The 21678-nt window shown below is 34.8% G+C and overlaps 1 protein-coding gene and 1 long non-coding RNA gene across 3 annotated transcripts in view; one reads left to right on the top strand and one right to left on the bottom strand.

Moving 5' to 3' along the window:
* Nucleotides 1-721: 721 nt before the first annotated feature.
* Nucleotides 722-21678, bottom strand: part of Shg (DE-cadherin) — a 137376-nt gene continuing 116419 nt past the window's right edge. The window contains exons 2-17 of one of the 2 annotated variants that reach the window (XM_083048655.1): nt 18012-18085; nt 12896-13031; nt 11965-12203; nt 11019-11042; nt 10375-10563; nt 9647-9948; nt 9248-9518; nt 8550-9129; nt 8282-8463; nt 6848-8189; nt 6207-6430; nt 5916-6131; nt 5500-5839; nt 5247-5399; nt 4966-5152; nt 722-4724 (exon numbers count right to left, since the gene is read on the bottom strand). In XM_083048655.1, the coding sequence (XP_082904781.1) occupies nt 5010-5152; nt 5247-5399; nt 5500-5839; nt 5916-6131; nt 6207-6430; nt 6848-8189; nt 8282-8463; nt 8550-9129; nt 9248-9518; nt 9647-9948; nt 10375-10563; nt 11019-11042; nt 11965-12203; nt 12896-13031; nt 18012-18085 (4415 nt within the window). In that variant the 3' untranslated portion in view covers nt 722-4724; nt 4966-5009. The remainder of the gene's footprint in view (nt 4725-4965; nt 5153-5246; nt 5400-5499; nt 5840-5915; nt 6132-6206; nt 6431-6847; nt 8190-8281; nt 8464-8549; nt 9130-9247; nt 9519-9646; nt 9949-10374; nt 10564-11018; nt 11043-11964; nt 12204-12895; nt 13032-18011; nt 18086-21678) is intronic. The other variant, XM_083048666.1, reaches the window with a different exon arrangement.
* On the top strand, nt 8360-14741 carry LOC145942193 (uncharacterized). Its single transcript, XR_014426330.1, has 2 exons — nt 8360-8488; nt 14642-14741. It is a non-coding gene; the product is annotated as an uncharacterized LOC145942193 (long non-coding RNA).

Genomic DNA, 21678 nt, shown 5'->3' with positions numbered 1-21678 from the left:
ATAAAGAAAAAAAATTGAATTAAATATGTAACATTTTAATTTTATATATAACGTTTTAATTTTACAATAAAAAAAAAGAGAAGACATCGATATAGATCTTTTGGTGTAATTACTTATGAAGAGACAATTAATTATTTTATTTTAATATATTAATATTATATAAATGGTATCATTGAAGTAAATTATGTCCGGAAAATTAAACTTTATATTGCATCATCCATGACATATATTGCCAAATGAAATTGATGTGTGCGACCGTGACACTTAAAGGCTTCTAAACTAATTTGCTAACGAGAGTCATAGCTGGATGTGAAGCCTCACAGATTATTTCATCAATCAGTTTTATATATATGCGTGTGTTAAATTTTATTTATAGTATATGTATATTAAATTTTCGTGACAATATCAAGCTAAAATATCGTGATTAAGAAACTATTTCTTCAAAATATTTTTTTCTGCAACTGTATGACACAATTAAGTTCACTTTAAACGATTTAATTTGCAACAAAATTCGGAATAGAGTTCTATTTTATTTTTTAATATTTAATACAGAAAAACTTTTGAGAAAGAGTAAAAAAACATATAATATAAAGTATATATGTATACAGGACACATATACATACATTAGAATATACGGAACATAAAATTATAATTAAATTTTGTCGCGAATGATAAATCGTTTAAAATCGACTCTAGAAATAGAAAGAGCAAGACATACATATATTCGAATCTCACTTTATTGCTACAAAAAAGAAATTACACATAACGTTTCCGAGCTAAGGGTGGATCGAAGATAAAGGATAATGGTGCGCTCATATGCGTTGCCGTCGATTATCACATATTAAATGGTTTCTTCGTAATAGTTCTTATTTTTCTAGATAATGTACAAGCCTGTGTATACACGCGCGCATTATATTTATGCGCGTGTATATATATTTTCGTATCTCTATAATTATTTACGTCTTTTTACAGTAAGTTTTTATTAAAGTGCAGAATAGTACCTGATTAAGATTTAATTATTAAAATCGCGCGTCAAAGAATTCATGATCTTCTTTCTATCACTTAAAGGCAGTGTTAAGTAAACATTTATCAACAGCGAATTCTTTATATTTTACTACCTATTGTTTGTGTCTGTACAAATAATATAAATGACGATATATAGGCATATGAAACTGTTGAAGAGTAACGCGATTATTTAACATTTTTTTACAAAGTTATTTTTGTTACGAAGTGACAATTATTATAAATTTGGTTAACGCGTGGGCAAGTTTTTTTGAGAGGATTTTTTTTATAAGGTAAATAAATAAAAAAATATCTTTATGCAGAAAAAAGTTATAAAACGTTTATGCTTCTCTGTTTATATGCGTAATGAGCTAATCTCATAAAATAATAGAGGAGAGTCGAGCATTATTTATCGTAAAAGTTGTTGTATGACGGATTAGCCTATTACATTATACACATTAATCTTTATATTTACTTTATCATACAAACTTTTTTTTATTGAAATAACATTTTGTCGCGTAACGCTTGCTTTCAAATATTGCCTTAATGAAAAAAGTGAATTTATGCGACACAACACAAAAAGTTAAATTTTAATATGGATAATAATCTTGTCTCTCTCTTTCTCTCTCTCTCTCTCTCTCTCTCTCTCTCTCTCTCTCTCTCTCTCTCTCTCTCTAGAAATGACTAAATTACAGCTTTGTTATATTCTATCCATTTTTGTCCTAATCGTTGTTCAATGGCAAGCGCCTAAGTAGCTTCATAAACATTCACGAAAGAAGAACATTTAAAATTCGCTCCTCAACTCTTGAGATCACATACATCCATCTAAGTTATGTTCCTTATCATACATATATAATAGATTTCTCGATATGTATTAAAAATGCGCGGTACGTTGAGATTTCTTTTTAACGAGCGAATTAACAAACAGCAAATGTCATCGGTGCTATTTTGATATTTCTTAACAGTTAAAGTTGATAAAAATTATTTTCGAACTCTTATACATAAAATATGCAAGGATCAATTTTATACTTTATGTACAAGAACATATCACTGTTTCTTATAAGAAAAACAGACAAACTAAAATTGAAAATTTGTCGAATATATAATTATATATACACATATTTTATTGCCATAATTTTGAATTTCTCAGAATGCATTTGAGGACATTAAAATATTTTTGTTTTTTTATCTATTATGACAAGTATTAAATTATAATAGGTTTCTTTCTATAATAGGTTTCACAATTATCTCTTCATTAATAACTAATAACATATGTCATATAAAACCTGACGAATCTTATAAGAGCACCAAAATAATCGAAAAAAACATTTGTTCTCGTGTTTCAACGTTTCAACGTTAACCACGCGCAGACAATACATATGTTATAGTAGCTTTATCGTGTACAATAAGCTTAAAAATAAGAGCATTCATAAATGATATATATAAATGCTTATCAATCGCATGAAGATATAATTATGAAAAATGATGATGGATTAATAATAATATGAAACAGGTAGATAACGAAGGACACGAACAATTATTTCCGTGATGAAACTAATTATCTCGAAATTATTTGCGCATCACGATACAAAGTGATCTTACTAATAGAAATTATATTCCGCGAAACGAGGAAAAAGCTCAATATTCAAAGCGCACTATGGCACTCGATCTTGATGCATCGATTCTTCATTCATTGTCCTACATTCGGTCGCAATAATGTGTGGAATACTCACATAATATACTTTGTTGTTTATAATCCTATTGGCGAAACAATATTACGGACAAGTCTGCGATGAGAATAACTTTTTCGATTTTCGCGAGAGAAATATACGTATATAAAGGGTATGTGTATCTATATGTATATATACATATAGTTATTGCGGCTTGCAACATATATCGAATGTAACAATACGCACGTAATAATATTGTACGTACGTGTGTTCATCTGATAATATATCGATACGCATACACTCATGGCATTTCATATCATGTACACTTTTTCTTCTTACTCTCACTCACATACATATAATTATTATTAAAATACTATATCAATTAAATATAGAAGAGTGACGCTTCACCTATCTCTCCTCTTTCACTCTTCTATTCACGCGCTGCTCTTTTTTTATTCTCATAAGAGTGTGCTCGGCATCTTCTCTTAAAATTATCTCATTGATCGCTGACATTATGTATCATTTTTCTTTCACATCTGTATATATATTTCTCTTTATATATATATATATATTTATTTATATAAGGTATGTATAAAAAATAGTCTGGAAACTCCCTTTGTAACTTGAAGATTGCCAAACTCAAGAACACACATTAGTAATCGACAAAACTTACTGTATCTATCTCATTATAGACCATTAGTTACAAAACTACAATGTATATTATTGACATTTTATAAACTGGCATTATCCAACTACATCCTTCGTTGCTGGAATGCACGTAATGTTAAAAGCTAATGATACAGAGGCGAGTGGTTATCTCTTGAATCTGGCAGTCAATTTTGCAGCTTTACGAAGTTACTCAGGTTTTCCTAGACGGCGAGTTATAAAGTCAGTCATATAGCATTTCACCGCTATTATAATACGCAACGTTAAAAAAAATATTAACAAAATAGACAATAGCTCTCTTTCTCTCATCCAGATTCAATGAATGAACAATTAAAACATGTGCTTAATACTTCATTAACTTTTTATATATTGAAAAGAAAAAAATATATATATTTATTATCAATAAACTATTATGTAGAAAAGTCTTTGATAATTTTAAAAGTCAAAATATAAAAAAGAAAAAAAAAGAGGGAACAAATCTATGTCAATATTACTGGCCCATATAACTACTTTTTAATTTTTATTTTAAAAGCATAAACAAAATTTTTATAAGTTTCCTTAAATCACTTTTTTATACATCATTCACTAATTATTATTAATAAATGATTTCTAATAATCGACAAAGTATTAAGCCGTCTATATAATACAATATAGTTATGCTGCAGATTATCTGTTTTTATACTCTTAACCCATGTATAGAACATCGCTTATTATAATTTCTCAAAATACAATATGTCATAATTATACTCGTAATTATGTAATTACGTAGAAAAAAAAGAAAGATCGCCTATGCATGGAAATGTAGATTGTCCAACAACTCGTCGAAGTACATACAACGAGAATACGATAATCCAGAACTTGTTTCAATGTTCATATATTCGTGCAACGTACAGTGAACGCACTATTCTCTCTCTTGTCCCACTTATTACACATATATCACTTCTAGTGTAAAATTATAACATAAACGCGCTAAGTTTTTTTTTATCGACACAATATAAAAATTCATTTTAAGAATCAGTATATGAGATACGCATCACTTTCCCGAATAAACGGAATTCATCTGTAGCGTCCATATAGTCACTCGCGAATTATAAAGTTTATTCCGTCTATATTAAATAAATCACGCTTATGCGTAATTATTACACTCGCGTCAATAGGATTGCGTATTATAATACGCTCTTCGTCTTTTGCAGTTTTTAAATTAGAGCAATCGATGAATGGAAACCACGCGTATCATATTAAGTACAGTTTAAGCCTTATTCTTTGACCGTTGTTAGAGGCCTGAGATTGTGGAAATGTACATATCTATGTAATACAAATCCCCTGTGGCATGTAGACTCTTATTTATGATTACATAGACCACACGTGCTGGAGCGAATCTGTAAGCTGTATATGCATTTTTTAGCAACATAATAATAATCACATTTACGTGAGTATTTATTAATTATATTAATATATAATTATACTATAATATATAATTCACATTTGCGTAAATATTAATTAATTATATTAATATATAATTTTATATAATTATAATTATATAATTATAATATATAATTATTAATTATATATTAATTACGTGTACAGAATTATGTGTTTAAAGATTATCCAAATAATTATATATTACCTGCGTTAAAATTTTATATCTACGAAGTTTTCAATTAAGAAAACTCAACACCAGCTTTCGCTTTCTCGTTCACCGACTCCGTCACTTTCCTCATCACTTGGATCCTCCCCATACATGTCTGCCAATTTTCTGAATCTTGGTCCAAAATTAGATAAATAATTGAATTTGAGATCTCCATCGTCGGTGCCTATAAATAAAAAGAACAGAAAACATAAAAAGTTGAGACGCAAGAAAAATATCTTTTATTTAAATATCTTGTATCTGTATTTAAAAATACTAACAGGATGCTAGCGATGATAGATCGCCTTCCGAGTTACCCTCTCCCTCGTAAGCATAATGTCTTACGTCGTCGAACGGATTCGTATCGGGATCTTTATCGCAGCTTTCCTTCTTTCCGTCTAGGAAACCGCAAATGTCTGGAACTTCATCGGTTCCTTTAAACAAACAGAATTCTTTTAGTTTAGTTTTTGTACAATGTTACGATCTATATGCAAGAAGCACATTATATATAGTATTATTTGTCGTTTTTTCTACCTCTACCCTGTAGGCCAATTGGAGCTATCTTAGAATCAATAGGCGGTGCATCGTAAATGGCTCTCAACACGTTCAAGTCAAATGCCGTATCAACTTCACCGCCTCCTTCGTCTTCGTAATTAATAATATTTTCCCTAATATCATCCATATCCTTGTACAAATCATCCGTCTTTCTTCTATGTACTACTACGGCGACGAGTAGTATTAACAATATCAATACGCAAACTAATATGGCTACTATAAAATTCGTGTCGATCCCGAATGAGATGGCCTTTGCCATACCGTGATTGCAACCGGGATCTGCATTTCTGGACAGCGACGGCATACCTAAGTTGTACGTCTGAAATAAACACATAGAGAGAAATAAAATTTACATCACTATATTTTTTTCATATCTCTTTTTCTTCGTCACTTACATTTCCATTGAATGTCATGTTACGTATACAGCCGACAAATCCTTTATCAGTTGGTTGATGATCCCATCCTAAATTCGACGCCAAGTGTGCCAGATTAGTTAATGTACCTCCTACTTGCATAGGACTATTGACGTTTAAAAATTCATTGGTTCCTTGCGGCGCAGTGAGACTCATACAAGCGGATATACCGCAATTGTCAACTCTCATCTCCATCGACTGGAAAAAAAATCAAGTACGATGAGATAATCGCACTTATTCAATTTTGAACAAAACAGTAGCGAAAGTTCTTACAGTTTTCGTATAGTAAATATCTATTCTATGATTCTTGCCGTCCGTCAATTTGATTTGTTTGTGATCTAGTCTCACAGTTCCCGTTCCATAGTCGATGTACAACACGGCGTAGCCTTGCTGAAGTTCCAAAGCCATGAAATCTCGAAGTCCAAGTTTAGGGCTGTAAGTCATGGGACCAAAGTAAAAGACAAGGCCATTGTCCACGTGTGGTGTTATTTCCACTCCTGTAATAAATTCATTTATATAGAAACGAGTAATGAAAATAACGTATAATAAATACAAAGTATTAGCAGGGTGTCTACTCATTAAAATAATTTATTATAAATATAAACGTCTTAAGATATTTCCATGAAATTTGCATGAAACTTTGATACTAAAAAAAAAAGAGATCGTTAATAATTTCACAGAGATTTTAATAAAAATTTAAATTAAATTATGATGGAGAAAAAATTTGAATGTTATAAATATAAAGATATGTTAATTAAGTGATATATATAAATAAAAGTAAAATTATCAGACACAATTTTCGAAAAAAATTCCCTGAGTGTCAATAAAATTCCGGAATTTTTCAAGAGGTAAAAAAAAATTCCTGATAATTCCCGGTTTTTTTTAAAAAATAGACTTGACTAGAGAAACCCTACCTATATGCGATTCGTCGCAGGCTTGATCAGGTGGCGGCATTATAGCCCAGCCGTCTCCGTGAAAGCCGATACCCAACAGTTCGCATCTTGGTCCTTCCAGACCAGGTGGACACTCGCATCGTTCTGCCAGAGGAGTGCCGCCATTTAAGCAGACGATAGGTTCCGCTACGGTGCAAGTGCATAGCGGATCGACAATCGCTCTAACACCGACGAACGAGCTGGTATTAGTGTATACGGAATACGGAATAGTGCTGACGTTTAAGAAACTGCGGCATGAACTGTTGCAATAAAGCTTCTCAAACAAGCACTCGTCGATGTTTACCAACAAAATGTCCGCTTTCATTTCCCGTTCAATCTGTTTCGAGTGTTGCGCTATAATCGTGTTCAGCTTTTCGGGAGCGTAATACGGACTGCCATGTGCCGAGAATCGGACGTCCAACAAACTCCTATTGTTGTGATGAGGCGAATGAAGCACCGTGAACACGTCGACATTCTCGACCGATGTGTTTAGCATGGTGGCCAGCTTCTCTTGAAAAATCTCCTTCTTACTAACCCCGGATTCGTCGGGTGCCACAAACTGTTCCGCGGTTATTCCGTAAAATCGCACGGAACCGGATCTGTCCACGGCTTCTTCCGGAAGCTCTTTAACGGTGACATTCACATATGCGTGTACTTGGTGAGCTTTAATAAGATGGCCTTTCTCAGTGACGATAAATTTCAATACGAAGGTATCGTTTGTTGTACCCGACTGCAAGGTGATCATGCCGGTGCTGGGATCTAGATGGAATCCGTCGTGATGGGAGGCCCAGTCGAAAGATTTATCCGGCAAATCCCAATCGTCCAAATCGTTAACGTAAACGCGTCCAATTTCCGTGTCGGGAGCTTCTCCCTTGTAATTGTAAACAAATATAGAACTCGAGCCCTCCTGCATAGGATTGTCATTTTCGTCGCCTATGATGACAGTCAGTGTCGAGGTACCCGTCATAGGTGGCATCCCGCTGTCCGTGATCGCGATCGGTATATCGTAGCTTTTCCTCTCTTCGCGATCGAACTCGATTCGCGCGTACAGATTAATCTCGCGAATGTCGAACTTGGATCTGATCTCATCGTCCGCACTGTCGTCGATTCGAAACTCGAACGGCGGACCGTTCTCGTCGGAATCGTAATCTCGCGCCTTGAGCTCGGTTATCTTGCCAGGCGGCTTGTTTTCGTCCCAGATTACGGGATAAGGCATATCGAGAAACGGTGCGTTGTCGTTTATATCTATGAGAGTGATGTTGACCATCACCAACTCGCGTAGAGCCGTAGGCGATCCGTCTTCGTCTCTTGCCATCACGATCACCTGCAAATGTAAGAATAAAGTAAGAAATTAAGTTTATATGATATACATATATATTTTAACTCGATAAAAATATCATTTATAGTCCAACTCACGGTCCACATTGAATAACCATTCGGCGGATCGCGATCCAGCGGCTTCTTCAACTTCATACAGCCCGATTTGTCGATTCCTATCAGGGGTTGCTGATCTTCTTTCACGATAAAGTAGGCGATATGCTGATCGGCATTCCTATCTTCGATATCGGGGTCGTGGGCCACCACAGTTGTGATGCATCCTAGTTAGACAGTAAGAGAAAGCATGTAAGTTTGTGTTAAAATTAAGATTAATTTGTTTTAATTACTAAAAATTACTGTGTCTTACCGTCTATCAATTTTTCCTCCTCTATCGTCGGATTTTTGTTAAAGTCTTCGAAGACTGGTGGGTTGTCATTGACGTTTTCGATAAAAATCTCAACCTGGGCGGTATCGTTAAATACACCATCGAACGCTCTTACTGTCAAATTGTACTTGGTGATTTTTTCATAATCGAGCGGCTTGTTCACCCGAATCTTTCCCGTTGTAGCTTCGATGTAGAAGCTATCGTCAGTGTTGCCCGAAATGATGCTGTAAGTGACGGGACTGGCTGTATCGGAATCGACAGCCTTGACTTCAGTCACAGGCGCATTGATGTTTGCATTTTCGTAAATCGAATTGTGGGTATAGACTTTTTGAGTGAAACGAGGTGGATTGTCATTCTTATCGGCAATCTCGATTCGAAACACCTGTTGCCCTTTATTGTGCTCTCCGGTTTTGAACAGAGCGCTCGGAGAATTATCCGTTGCTATTACTTTGACGTTGTACGTGTCTTCGTACTCTCTGTCGAACGTCTTCAAGGTCGTGATGTTACCAGTTTGCGGATCGATCGTGAAGAGATCCTTGAAGTTGTCCAATTCGTAACTGACCTTTTGAGAAAAATCAAATCGAGGTGTCGTATTAATAATAATCGCACAGATACAATCGTGTAATAAAAAATTCTCTTAAAGTACAAACAATATTATTATTATTAGATAATTTCAATACCTGATTATTAGCGGAAGTGCCATCGGCGTCGATGGCTCGCACCTGCATTACAGGAACTCCTTGAGGCTCGTTTTCTAACACGCTTCCCTTCTTGATATCACGAAAAACTGGAATATTGTCATTTACATCGAGAACTTCGATATCGATCACTGTTTCGGCGGCTAACTGATATTTATTTTGTACTCGTACTATTAACGAATACTGCGTGTTACTTTCGTAATCGAGATGTTGAGAGAGCTTGATATCCGCTATGTCCTTATTGGATTCTAATCTATTTATATATACACACACATACACATATCATAAGCATGATGGATAAAATTATATAGAATGCAATTGTATAAAATATGTTTTATTATGTAAATGCGATATAAAGATAAATAATTTACATAGACATACCTAAAAGTGTTCCCTTTGTTAGTCTGTTCCGTTCTACCGGTGACAAGCTCGAAGAGCAGATACGAATTGTCCGAATTGCTGGAGTTATCAATGTTGGAAACTGCTTTTAAACGGACAATACTAGCATCGAAATCGCTAAAATTCTCCTTAAGTTTAATTGGTTCCGCTGGCCTCGGTAAAAAAGCTGGTGCCTTCTTATGCGATTCCACAACCCGTATGTCAAGATCGATGACATTAAAGTTTGGGCTCTCGCCAATATCCTCGGCGGTAGCTATCATACTGAATTTATAATCTGGATTCCGCTGCGCAAATTCATAATGAACATAATATAAGAGATTTATGTAATCTGTTAAATTAAGCTTCGAAAACTCAAGCTCTCTTTATTCTTTTCTTTTTTGTTTTAAAATAAGTATAGTTCGATGCGTTGTATTATTTATTACAGCTTTTATAAGTGGCGTAAAATTTTTAGTAAACATGAAAAAAATATAAAATAACAAATTTAAAAAAATAGTATTTTATAGTATAGAAAAATAGTAAACTTATGTAGTTTACGTAATAGAGCTCGCTAATGAATAATGTGGAAATTCACGAACAAAGATAAAAATTACTCACTATCGCCACTTAACTATCAAGAAAATGTTGCAAAAGTGTTCTATTTTTCAAGACATCATTATAAAACAAAGTTACCCTCTTAACATCGCGTTCATCCCCTCTCTCATATTACTTACGTCTATAACTTTGTTGAGGAATATGACACCGCTCTCGCGGTCGATCCGAAAGTATACAGCATCATCCGGTCTCTTAGACGATAGACTGTATCGCACGACAGAATTATTGCCGTCATCGATATCGGTAGCGGAGACTCTCATGACCTCTCGACCAACAGGTAAATCTTGCGGCACGGATTCCGTATACGCCTGTGTTAAACGTGTGTAAAATTTAGAACATTGAACGAGAAACGATTATTACACATACACAACACACGCGAGGTGTACGAGATAATTTCTAAAACGTCATTTAGCGTAATGTATTACATGCAGTTTTCGTACAAATCATGCTTACGGTGCATTATCATTTCTAAAACCATTATCATTCCTTCCATTTCAGTACATGCACATGATAATTTCTTTAACACGGAGAGAGAAATGGCAAAAAAATGTTAGTTCATCATATTAAGTGCGGTGATTGCCTAAATATCGTTTTAAAGCTCGTACAGATAAAATTTGAACATTCAATATATAAAAATAATAGTTCGTTCCGTGAAAAAAAAAAAACGTAAACTGTATGTAAAAAGGAGACAAAATTTGTGAAATATTTTTTTTCATTCATCTCGCATATCGAGCAATGTTTACACCGCAAATTTAAAACCAACCTTCCATACGTATCCACGGAAGACCTGGGATTGAAGTAAAACAAAAAAAAAATTCAAGCAGAAAATGTTAGTAGCAGTAATGGATATTAGGTTATGAAAAAAGGAAAACTTATAAAATATATGTACATGAAAATTTCTCTCTCTCTATCACAATAATTCGCGATATAAAATTTGTCATTAAATTAATTTTGTTCATTTCTCTAAATGTACTAAAATATTTTCAAAAGTATTTTATTTTAGAAATTTAATAATTTATTGTAGAAATATAGATGTATATATATATATATATAGAATGTATATATATATATATAGAACCATATATGAGAATATATTATACACTGAGAAAATTTCCTCTTAGAGATTACCCTGAAAATCATGGTAATCATGGGACAATATGGTATGGAAAGAATTTTATGAGAATATCTCTGATTAATATTTATCACAATAAAAATAATAATATCTATCAATAAAATATAAAATATATTTGATTAATTTTACTAAACTGCATAGTAAAATTTATCAAACATATCAGAGAAATTCACATAAAATTCTTTCTATACCATATTGTCCCACGATTACCATGATTTTCAGAGTAAATTCTAAGAAAAAATTCTCTCTGTGTACAATTAAAAATTCATACAATCAAAATGTTTTTTTTTCTATAAAATTATATTTATCGATAATGTCTCGATTAAAAAAAGATTGAGAAAAATCAAAATTTTTTATATCGTTAAACGAAAAAACGCTTTGCTGTCTTCCTGTTAAGCCATGATGGATTTTTTCGATTTTTACGATTTCGGTACAATTATGATATTCGTATAAGCAGCGTACGTGTACATTATGTATGTATTCGTATCACATGCACCCAGTTTCTTTTGTAAATACGAATCATAAGAGAGTTAACGAGTTAGTAACTTTGGTAAACTTTGGGTAGTTAGCAACGTACCACTTTGTCGAAGACGGGCGAATTATCATTGACGTCCTCAATGGTGACCTTAAATGTGCACACGTCATCCAGCTGTGGCCTTCCATTGTCAGTCGCGAGCACTGTGAGATAAGCTTCCTTTTCCCTGGCGGGTTCATCCCTGTCCAGCATCTGGGTCGTCCTGATGAGACCCGTCTTATTGTTGATCTCGAATTTTAACCTCTCGTCGGGAGCGGTCACGAAACTGTAGGTAATAGTACCTGAAAATTCATGGTCCAGACATCGTCCGGATTAATGACTCGTTCTATGTTCGTTTTATGTTGAATTTCACTGCACTGTGTTGTGCAAAATAATGCACATCTTTCGCTTTATCAATTTATAAATGTAGAAAAGTGTTTCCATTCGTCTGATCTCGTTAATTTAATTAATTAATCTCCTCCCCATTTATATCTTTTCTTTTAATTTTTATCAATTTTATTTAAATTTAATTTCATTCGATTTAATTTTTGTAACTATATTTACTAATAAAAAAAAAGTTTTATTTAAATTATACCTTTAATCTCTAATATTAATATTCCTATTTTTATAATTACTTTTTGCCAATTTTTCCTATTAAAAATAAATATTTTTCAAATAAATAAAATTATAAAATTTAATATATATATAATATCCATATACCGTATCCATATACGTATTTGTTGCATGATTTCGCTCGATAAACCGGCAAAAACATATTGAGTACATCAAGCTTGTGTAATTAAAAAATAAGCTCAAATGCGAGGCAGATGTTTCTAAAGACTTGGTCCTCGCTCTTGTACCGATTCAGAGTTATAAAACTTTGAGTAGATCGTAAAAAAAAGAAAATTTAACTCTGTTTAACTACGCGCATAATTTACAACGACATTTTATATACAGTATATCCTAGTTATATCGTTGATGACGTATACAGTACCTCCTTCCTCCGTTGGATCTTTATCTTCGGCGTGCACCTGGATCACCACCGTGCCGGCCGGTTCCTCCTCCTTCACTACGGGTGCATAATTCGAGCAATTGGAGAACACCGGCTTGTGGTTGTGATTCTCATCGAGCTGAAAGCGCAAGAGAAACGGACGGCTATTAGCGCGGGTGTTAGCGAAGGGTAGAGGGAGGGCAGCCCCCGAAAGATATGTCCGGGGGATTAATCGGTAAAGTTGAGCGTGCGAGGGGGGCAGGAGGGGGAAAGAGCGACTTTAGAGAACAAGGCACTCGATAAATCAAAGCGCTCCTCATAAACCAAGCGCCATTAATCACGGCGCGGACTCCGAGCGGTATATTATGTCGCGTTTCCTCATAAAAGATCCAATAGCCTCGGGGGAGGGATACAAGTACAAAGAAAAAGAGGGAGAGGGAGAGGGAGAAAGAAAGAAGGTGGAAAAAACGGGGCGCCATATAACCAGGCGCTTCGTAATAATCATGCACGTTGGTGATCTAGAACATGTGGCAAGGTTAGTCAAGTTCCGCGGCTTTGCACAACGTTACGCGGTCTGTTGCGTTTTATGGTACAAGCCATATTCTCATAAATTATGGCTGCTACTGCCCTCGTATGTATATGTACGTCCCGTGTGTTACCATTTCATCGCGATTAAGGATCGATCCAACGACGTTTAACATACGTAATGTAAGATTGATCGACGTCGTATTTAACTTTGGACTATAAAGCTATAAATAATATATGCGTATATTGAATAGTGATAAGAGTGACTGTAAAATTTACACTAATCGACGTAGAAAATTGTATCTCCGACATGATAATAATATATCTATGTAGCATCCAAATTTTCATACCTTCTGACTTTGATAAGCACGCTCCAATTCGCGCTTAACACGCTAAAGTACATGGGTGACGCTTATAATAATGCCGAGAGTCTCTCTCTCTCTCTCTCTCTCTCTCTCTCTCTCTCTCTCTCTCTTTCTCCCTAGACGCGCTGCCTAGATAGTTATCTTCGATGTAATTAAATGCTCGCGACATTAATATTCATTACTATTTTCTGTCCCGCGAGGTAACGATATTCTCAGGTAAACAACATTTGGTAAGAAATATAATCCGCGTGTGCTCTCTTGCTGCGTTTGCTAAATTTTACAGCGAGACACGCCGCCTCTAGCATCTGGCAAACCCATCAGACCGCTTAGAATTTCGCGTTTGCACTTTGCCTAGGTCATATGTTACCTCGATATAGCACCGACGCTTGCTTCGCTCTCTCGTACTTTCCAGCCTCATTAACGATAAACAAGTTAGCCGTGTGTTTTAGCATATTAACTCCGTTATGCGTTATCCGCGGTTGATTCGTGCAGACTTATTCGGAGGAACGTCCCTCCGTCAATTGGAATTTGTAATCGCTTCATCACCGAGACCCGAGAGAAAATGACGAAAAAAAGCTCTCGAATGAGAGAGAGGATTATCACAAGAATCGCGTCGTCGAGCTATTTCGATCAGAGAACTAGCGATGGAATTAAATATCTTACAAGTGGACTCGAATTTGTTTGCATGATTTCGACTCTCTGATTACTTTGAAAAAAAAAAAAAACTCAATACTTTCAAATAGACTTGAATATAGATCAGATGTGTTTGAATCTTTTATGAAATAGTATTTAATATAATTAAATAATTGATTTAATATAATTAAATAATATTAAATATTATTTTGTATGTATGTTCCAGATTCGATTACTTCTAAACTTGATTATTGGATTTGACGCGGATTCTTAAATACCTATTGAACTTGATCCCCCATCCCCAGAGAAGACTGGAAAAGGCGAATGTGAGTACATCGAATTAATTATCAATGTTCTATTTAACGTTGACGTAAGTACGATACTTGAATAAAATCAGTGTCATAAATCGAGCGAGAAAACAAATAGCTGTACACGTAGTACTCGAATAAATGACCTCTTCTCTCTATGAGATACTTTGCGCCGAGTTTTAAAGCAATGATACACGTAGCGCGGTCGCGAGATACACTCTCGGCTGTTAATTAATATTAAAGGCGAAAAAGCTTTCGTAACTTGCGAATTGCTCACGGCGTCTTTTCGCAACAATTAATATGCGCAAAAGACTAACGAGCTTCGCCGCGATTACCATCTCCAATTCACGGTAGGAGCTTATATATCAAGGGTAAGCAAATTAATGGAATTTGACTCTTTAAAGGGAGCGAGAGTATTAAACGTTGTTCCATTAATGTAATATCTATAAGAAAACCGTTTTATTAATGATAGCAAAGAAAATGACTACATCACGCGGTAGCAGAATCTTATTATTCCTGCGTTTGACTTTTTCTTAAAAAAAAAGTTTTATCAAAATCAGAAATTGACGAGATGTCTTGTATTTAAAAAATGGAAGATATTTTATTATATTTAAAATTAAAAGATTATGTGCGACGAATTAAATACAAATAAATAATGATGCGAGTTTTCTAAAAATTTTCTAAAAATGTAAAAAATATTTAAACAAATTTTATCATAACAAAAAATTAATATTTATACAACTAACTGCACTATTGAATTATTAATATAAACGGTACGATCATATTTTCTCTCGCCGTACTACTTTTCGCGCATAAAAATATAAAATCGTTTCCATTAATTTACACATTAAAATAATATTCTACAACGCACGTGGAAATACTATATTTAATTAAAACGTCATTCGCTATACTTTATACTTTCCGTATTAGGTATAACAGACCTAATAAAAGTCCAATTATTAAAATATTTATATATATTTATTAATGCAGCAATTAGGGCGGTGCCCCCGTATTGGGCGCAAGTTTCAGGGGGGTGCAGTCAAGACAATAAAATAAAAAAGTTTGAAAAAAATGAAAAAATATATTTATTTGCAAATAAACTTTTTTTAGTTCAAAAGTTCAATTTTCTTTATTATAGGTAATTGGGAGAGGGAGGGGGCGAAAAATGAGCTTGCATCGGGCGCAACGCAGGCTAGTTATGGCTGATATTTATATATACATATTTATATACGTTATTGTACCAAGGAAGATTATCTATATTGTGGGAAAGAAGATTATATGTATCTTAATTACGAAGAGTTTCGGTATTATATCTGTCTAGGATACATCGCGAAGATTAGGTCTCAAACAACGTCAGTACCCCAATTATCGGTATTCGGCGAAGCGACAATTTTCACTCGATTGCCATTAGTCCAAGTTTCTATATGTATAAACGAATCATGCGCAGAAGATGGCCCCTCTGCAATTCTCCGTTCGCGATTCGCGTTCCTAAATATCCTACGCTCCGCCGAGCAAACTTCGGCGTAATGTCAAGGATTTACGAGCGATTCGTAAGCAAGTCTCAGGGGCCGCCAACCAAGCACTTCTCACGGAAGTGTCTCACCGAAGTGAACGTATGGGCGCGAGTAATGGAACGCGCATCTATTCATCGAATCACGAGTGATTTCGCCCGTCTGCAGCGAATCATTTATGCATGACGAACGATCGGAACGTGAAACACGTTCGCCTCGGTGAGGCTGTTTATGTTTTAACAGCGACGAAAAAATATCCCGAAGCTGCTGGAAATCACTTAACCCATCTGTCAATGAATGAGTACCCGGGTATCCGAAGCAACTTGAAATGTTAAAAATGTGTCGGAATTTTTCTTCGCTTGAAACAAAAGACAAAGGGCCTTTGTATTCGGAAATACACCTCTTCTAAAATATAACGGGAAAAAATGTTCGATGCCCAGCAGCTGCTATAAAAAAATGGCGCAATATTTCGAAAACGCATAGTTGGGATATCGATTCATTGGTGAAAAGGTAAAAAATTATATACATTGCCAGAAGAATTAAATACCTAACACAATATAAAAGTACAGGCAATAAGAACAGGGAATAGAAATATGGAATAAAAATTTAGGTAATACTAAAACAACGATTATTTTGCAACAAGAGTGTTCTCGGTGTTATCCAATCATTTGCTTCTCTGCTTGTGCGTCCATTTTAGAAAATACAATTGAATCACTGTGATTGCCAGATACAGGCAATATAGAGAACAGAAATCCAACACGTCGGAAATTTTGTTCCTATTGTCTATTTCATATTCCATTGTGCGTTGATACAGTTTTTCTGGTAAGTTGAAATGTGATTATTTCTGTTATTGCTTGTGCGTTACTTTCTGTTCCTATTGCCTATATTTTTGTATTGTGCGGTAGATCTTATTTTCGCGCGCGAACCTCAACTATTTTAAACCTTTTTTTTTATCAATTAACGGATATGCGGATATCCAAAGCAACTTTAAATATTAAAAATATGTCGGAACTTTTCTTCGCCCAAAACAAAATACAAAGGGTCTTTTTATTCGGAAACCTTCACAATTTAACGGGAAAGAATATTCGATGCCCAGTATAGTTAGTAGCTAATATAAAAAAAAATTGGTGCAGTGCATAATGTGTCGAAAACACGCAGTTGAGAGATACCTGGATATTCATACATTAATAAAAAGGTAAAAAATAATGTATTGAAACAAGCTTGATTCAATATTGGATACTTTTAGGGAGTTCCGAGAAAGGCCGCAATAAAGAAAGTTTATTCTGTTTATTAACCTAACACAGTATTTTTTCTGCATTTGCGAGAGCAAAGAGAGGAAATCCAGAGTATAATTCAAATTACATTATCATAATAATCAGATTCAAGTTTTCATTGAAATGATTAATTGCAACAGAGAAATAAGACGTCGTATTTCCGTCACTTCGCGATCGCGACTTTATAGACTCTATATATATTGAACGGGACAACAATGGACCCGTTGATGTCACGTAAAACCGAGGCGATGATGCGCGCGCGGTAAATATTTAATCGTTCGGAAGATTAAAGCGATGAAAGAGAAGGGGGACAAATCCATTATACACGCGGTGGAAGGATGGTTTATACGAGGAGATCTCGGTAGATCATCCCCCGTAAAAGGAATCCCGGACTTGACGTCTGAGACAGAAGGAAAGGAGTGTAAGTGGTATAGGAAGTTGTGGAGAGGAGATGAGAGGAAGGGATGAGAAATCGAATCAAGAATGAATCGAGAAGCACTCACCGGTAATTCTTCCTCGCTCAGAAACTGCGATCTCACGTCCAGGTGTCTCGAGTGCCTCAATCTCGTTGCAGTCGCTGTAACATAAAGAAAGAACGGGGGTTGATGATATCGTCCATTTGCGATATTGCGTTCGATAGGCACGGATCTCGCTGAGAGAGTCTCCGATTCGAGTCTAATAAGGAGATAACGCGTTACGAATGACACAGTTTCATTCATAAAAAGAGTTTGACCGAAAATCAGAATGGTATGCTATTTAAAATAAATTAAAACAATAAAAAAATATTGTGAAAATGTACGAAAAGTTCAAATATTCGTGTCCGCCTTCACGTACATTCCGTTGAATATATTATAGTTATGTGTGTTGAATAGAGAAAAACAGTATATTTAATATTATATATAATATATTTAATATTATATTGAAATATTTCTCTCACAAATGTTGAATTTATAATGTTTAAGATGAAGATTGCTCTTGTGTTAAATATTCCGCTTAATAATTATTTTAGCTCGCATTTATTCCTCGCCCTCTGTGTTTTTGGACGTACGTGAATTTTCTCTCTGATACGCGTTTTATATATTCGTCATTTAAAATGTTAAGCATTCCCACGATATTTTTACATGAGATTTAACTTTCGCGTAAAAATTTAACAATTACGAGAATACGCATAGTTCACAACGAAACAATATATATATATATATATATATATATATATACATATATTTCCATGATAAAAGTAATAATATAACTTTTGCAATGTAGAATAATTTTAATTAAATTTACAACTGCCAAATATGATATTAAATTAGAAATTGTACATATATATCTCGAGGCGGAACCTTGCCATAAGGATCTTTATGCATCATTCACAACAAAGATATATTCTACCAACAAGAGCGAAGAATTCAAGTTTGAATTAACTGCTTATGCTACTTCAAAACTATTCGCAAGTTAAATAAAATAGGCATTGCTAATGTGGCATTAGAGTTTCTTTAAGTTTCTTAATGCACAAAGACGCAAAGTCGGAAAGTACAAAGAAGAAAATACAGGCTTCAAGAATATGCAAAGGCATTACGTTGAGAGGCTCGTTAGCAACTGTCGTGTAGATATAGTATGTGACGGATTAAACACAAAAAATATTCGTTTGTAATTTTAAATAAAACTGTCTCGTTAACATAGATTTTTTAAAAAATTTATTATAATAATATTTTTCCTTGTACAATAATCTGCCTCTTCGATAAAATGTACGGGCAAGAAAGAGAGAAACGGATTCTGGTCGCGTTTATTCCGCGAAATATTTGTCGTCGATATTTTCATATTAAACGGAAATGTTTCGGTCTCTCTTTTGTTATTAATATGCTTTCGACTTTCCAACCACGCCACGGCGACGAAATGCTGTCATTCCGGTAGCTTGTGCGGCTCAGCCACACAATGCGGTTTACCCGCACTTAATGCGGGTTCTGTCCCGAATTTTAAGCAAATTTGTGCTGTCGTGAAAGCGATATCACCCGAATTGCATAAAATTCAACCAGACCAGTCACTCTCGGGGAACACGCCATCTCACTACGAAATACGGTGAAATAACAAAATAAATAAAACGCGACAAAATGAGAGGAAGTCGAAGAATATCTTCGACTATAAATTGTTGGCGCGGATTTTTCCCAACCGCGAATGCATTGAGTATTTTTTTTCACTTTTTTTTTGTTTGTTATTCTACTTCTTTCTATTCCCATTTTTTATACGAACTGATTGGTTGATTGATAAAAGTGACACATATATGCATATAATCAATGCAATCAATCGGTTTGATGTTAATGATGTAGATCTATCGCGACAAGATTAATAATATTCCTTCTTCTTCTTCGAGAGAGAATCGATAAACGAATCTTGTTCATCCTGATTAAAATACAACGTATAATAAGCGCATAATTATGCGCAACTCCTCGAATCGCCCGTGAAATTCGATATAATTGAATTGAAAATCTCTTCTCATCCTTTCTCACCCTCGTATTCCGTCTCGAAATCATTTAGGATAATCTGAAATCTCGTCGACGTCACCCGAATTTATTATCACTCAAACTTAATGGAGCACACTATTCGTATAACCATGAATCGATCTGTCCTCTCAAACATTCCAATTGACTTTAGCTACTATCTTGTTCCGCTCCAGTTGAAACACCTGTTTAGCAGAAACTATCTGTATTTCTCTACATTAGCTGCTGTGTTAAACATTTCTCTGTGCAGCGATGATGCTCTTTTCCCGAGAACATCTTCGAGGAAGGGATCATCTCTCTTTAGACTAGTTTCTTTTTCGCGTTAGATCCATTAAAGACTTCTTCCGATATTGCATTTGCTCTCATGGAGCTTCGCGTATTAAAAAATTTTATCAAAGTCACCTTTCTCATGGATTTTAGCAACTTTTAATACGAATCAGATAGTTCGATATTTGCGCAACTATATTTTTACGAAATTATGAAAAATGCAAACACGGAATTACAATTTTTGCTCCATCGATTACTTGCAATTAAAGTATGCATGGATGTAAAATATAAATAAAAGATAAGTCCATATCTTTTTTAGAAGAGACCATTCGCTTTAACATTGCGTTCAAATTCCAGAAAAAAATTGCATCACTGTGTGATTCAATTAAAAAATTGCCATTCCTCATTACATTTAACATAAATAATGCAGCTGTAAATACTAACCTTTTATTCAGCGTATCGATTCCGTTCGACCTATATATTCGAAAACTTTGAAAAATATTTATCTGATCGAGCGAAGAAATAAAGTATTCCGCAATTTCTCTACATTATAGAAATACCACAAATATTTAATGCGCATATTTAGCGCAAAAGTTACAGGAGTCGGGTCCTTATGATTATTTGATTACATACTTTAAAAAAAGAAATTGTAAGTCTCGACGAATCACAAAAAAGCAAACGTAGGATTAAGAAATACTCGCGATCGTAAGTCCAACTTAAGAAAAAGCAGATGACACTAAGCGTCAAGGTAGCACGAGATAAGAGAAGTGACACGAGACCCATTCGTTCGCGAGAAAAGATCTTTGCAAGAAAGAGAAAGAGAGAGAGAGAGACTTCGCGCGAGACTCACATTAGGAAGGGAATTCGTGTCAGAGTCGTCCTATATTCCATTTTGTGCCCAAAGAGACTCGACGACATTTATGTCACAAGCTGAAAACTGGGTACGTTATAGCGAATCACGGATGGAGTCCGCCGTGTTCCGTATCAAAACCATTTATCGAAACTATCAGCGAGCGAGATTTATTGAATCCGACCGCACCTCCTCCTCCCCTCTCGCTCCGATTTTTCCAGAGGTGGCAACGCTCTCTAAATCCGTACGAAAAAAAAAAAAAAAAAACTCACGAAAACTCTCTCTATGTAGGGGCACTACTGAACCGTCCGATCTCGTCATGGGGATCAAATTTTTTTGTTTTTGTTTTTGTTTTTTTTTCTTTCTACTCGTCGACGTCGAGTAAATGAGAAGTTGATCGCGCTCGCACTTTGATAATTGCTCTTCGATGATCGATCAATCGCGCGCGCGAGCGCACCACGTCAGCTGGAAATTATGGGAACGCGTCGGCCGGTTTATTTAACGCTCATGAATTCGCGAAACTTTATAGAGATACTCGGTAGATACGCGGTGCATAAT

This window comes from Prenolepis imparis, unplaced genomic scaffold, assembly GCF_030444845.1.
Source record: "Prenolepis imparis isolate NDT839.2.m4 unplaced genomic scaffold, iyPreImpa1.0 SCAF_1, whole genome shotgun sequence".
Classification (NCBI taxonomy): Eukaryota; Metazoa; Arthropoda; class Insecta; order Hymenoptera; family Formicidae; genus Prenolepis; species Prenolepis imparis.
The sequence above is the reverse complement of the archived record's forward strand: the minus strand, read 5'-3'. Positions and strand labels throughout refer to the sequence as shown.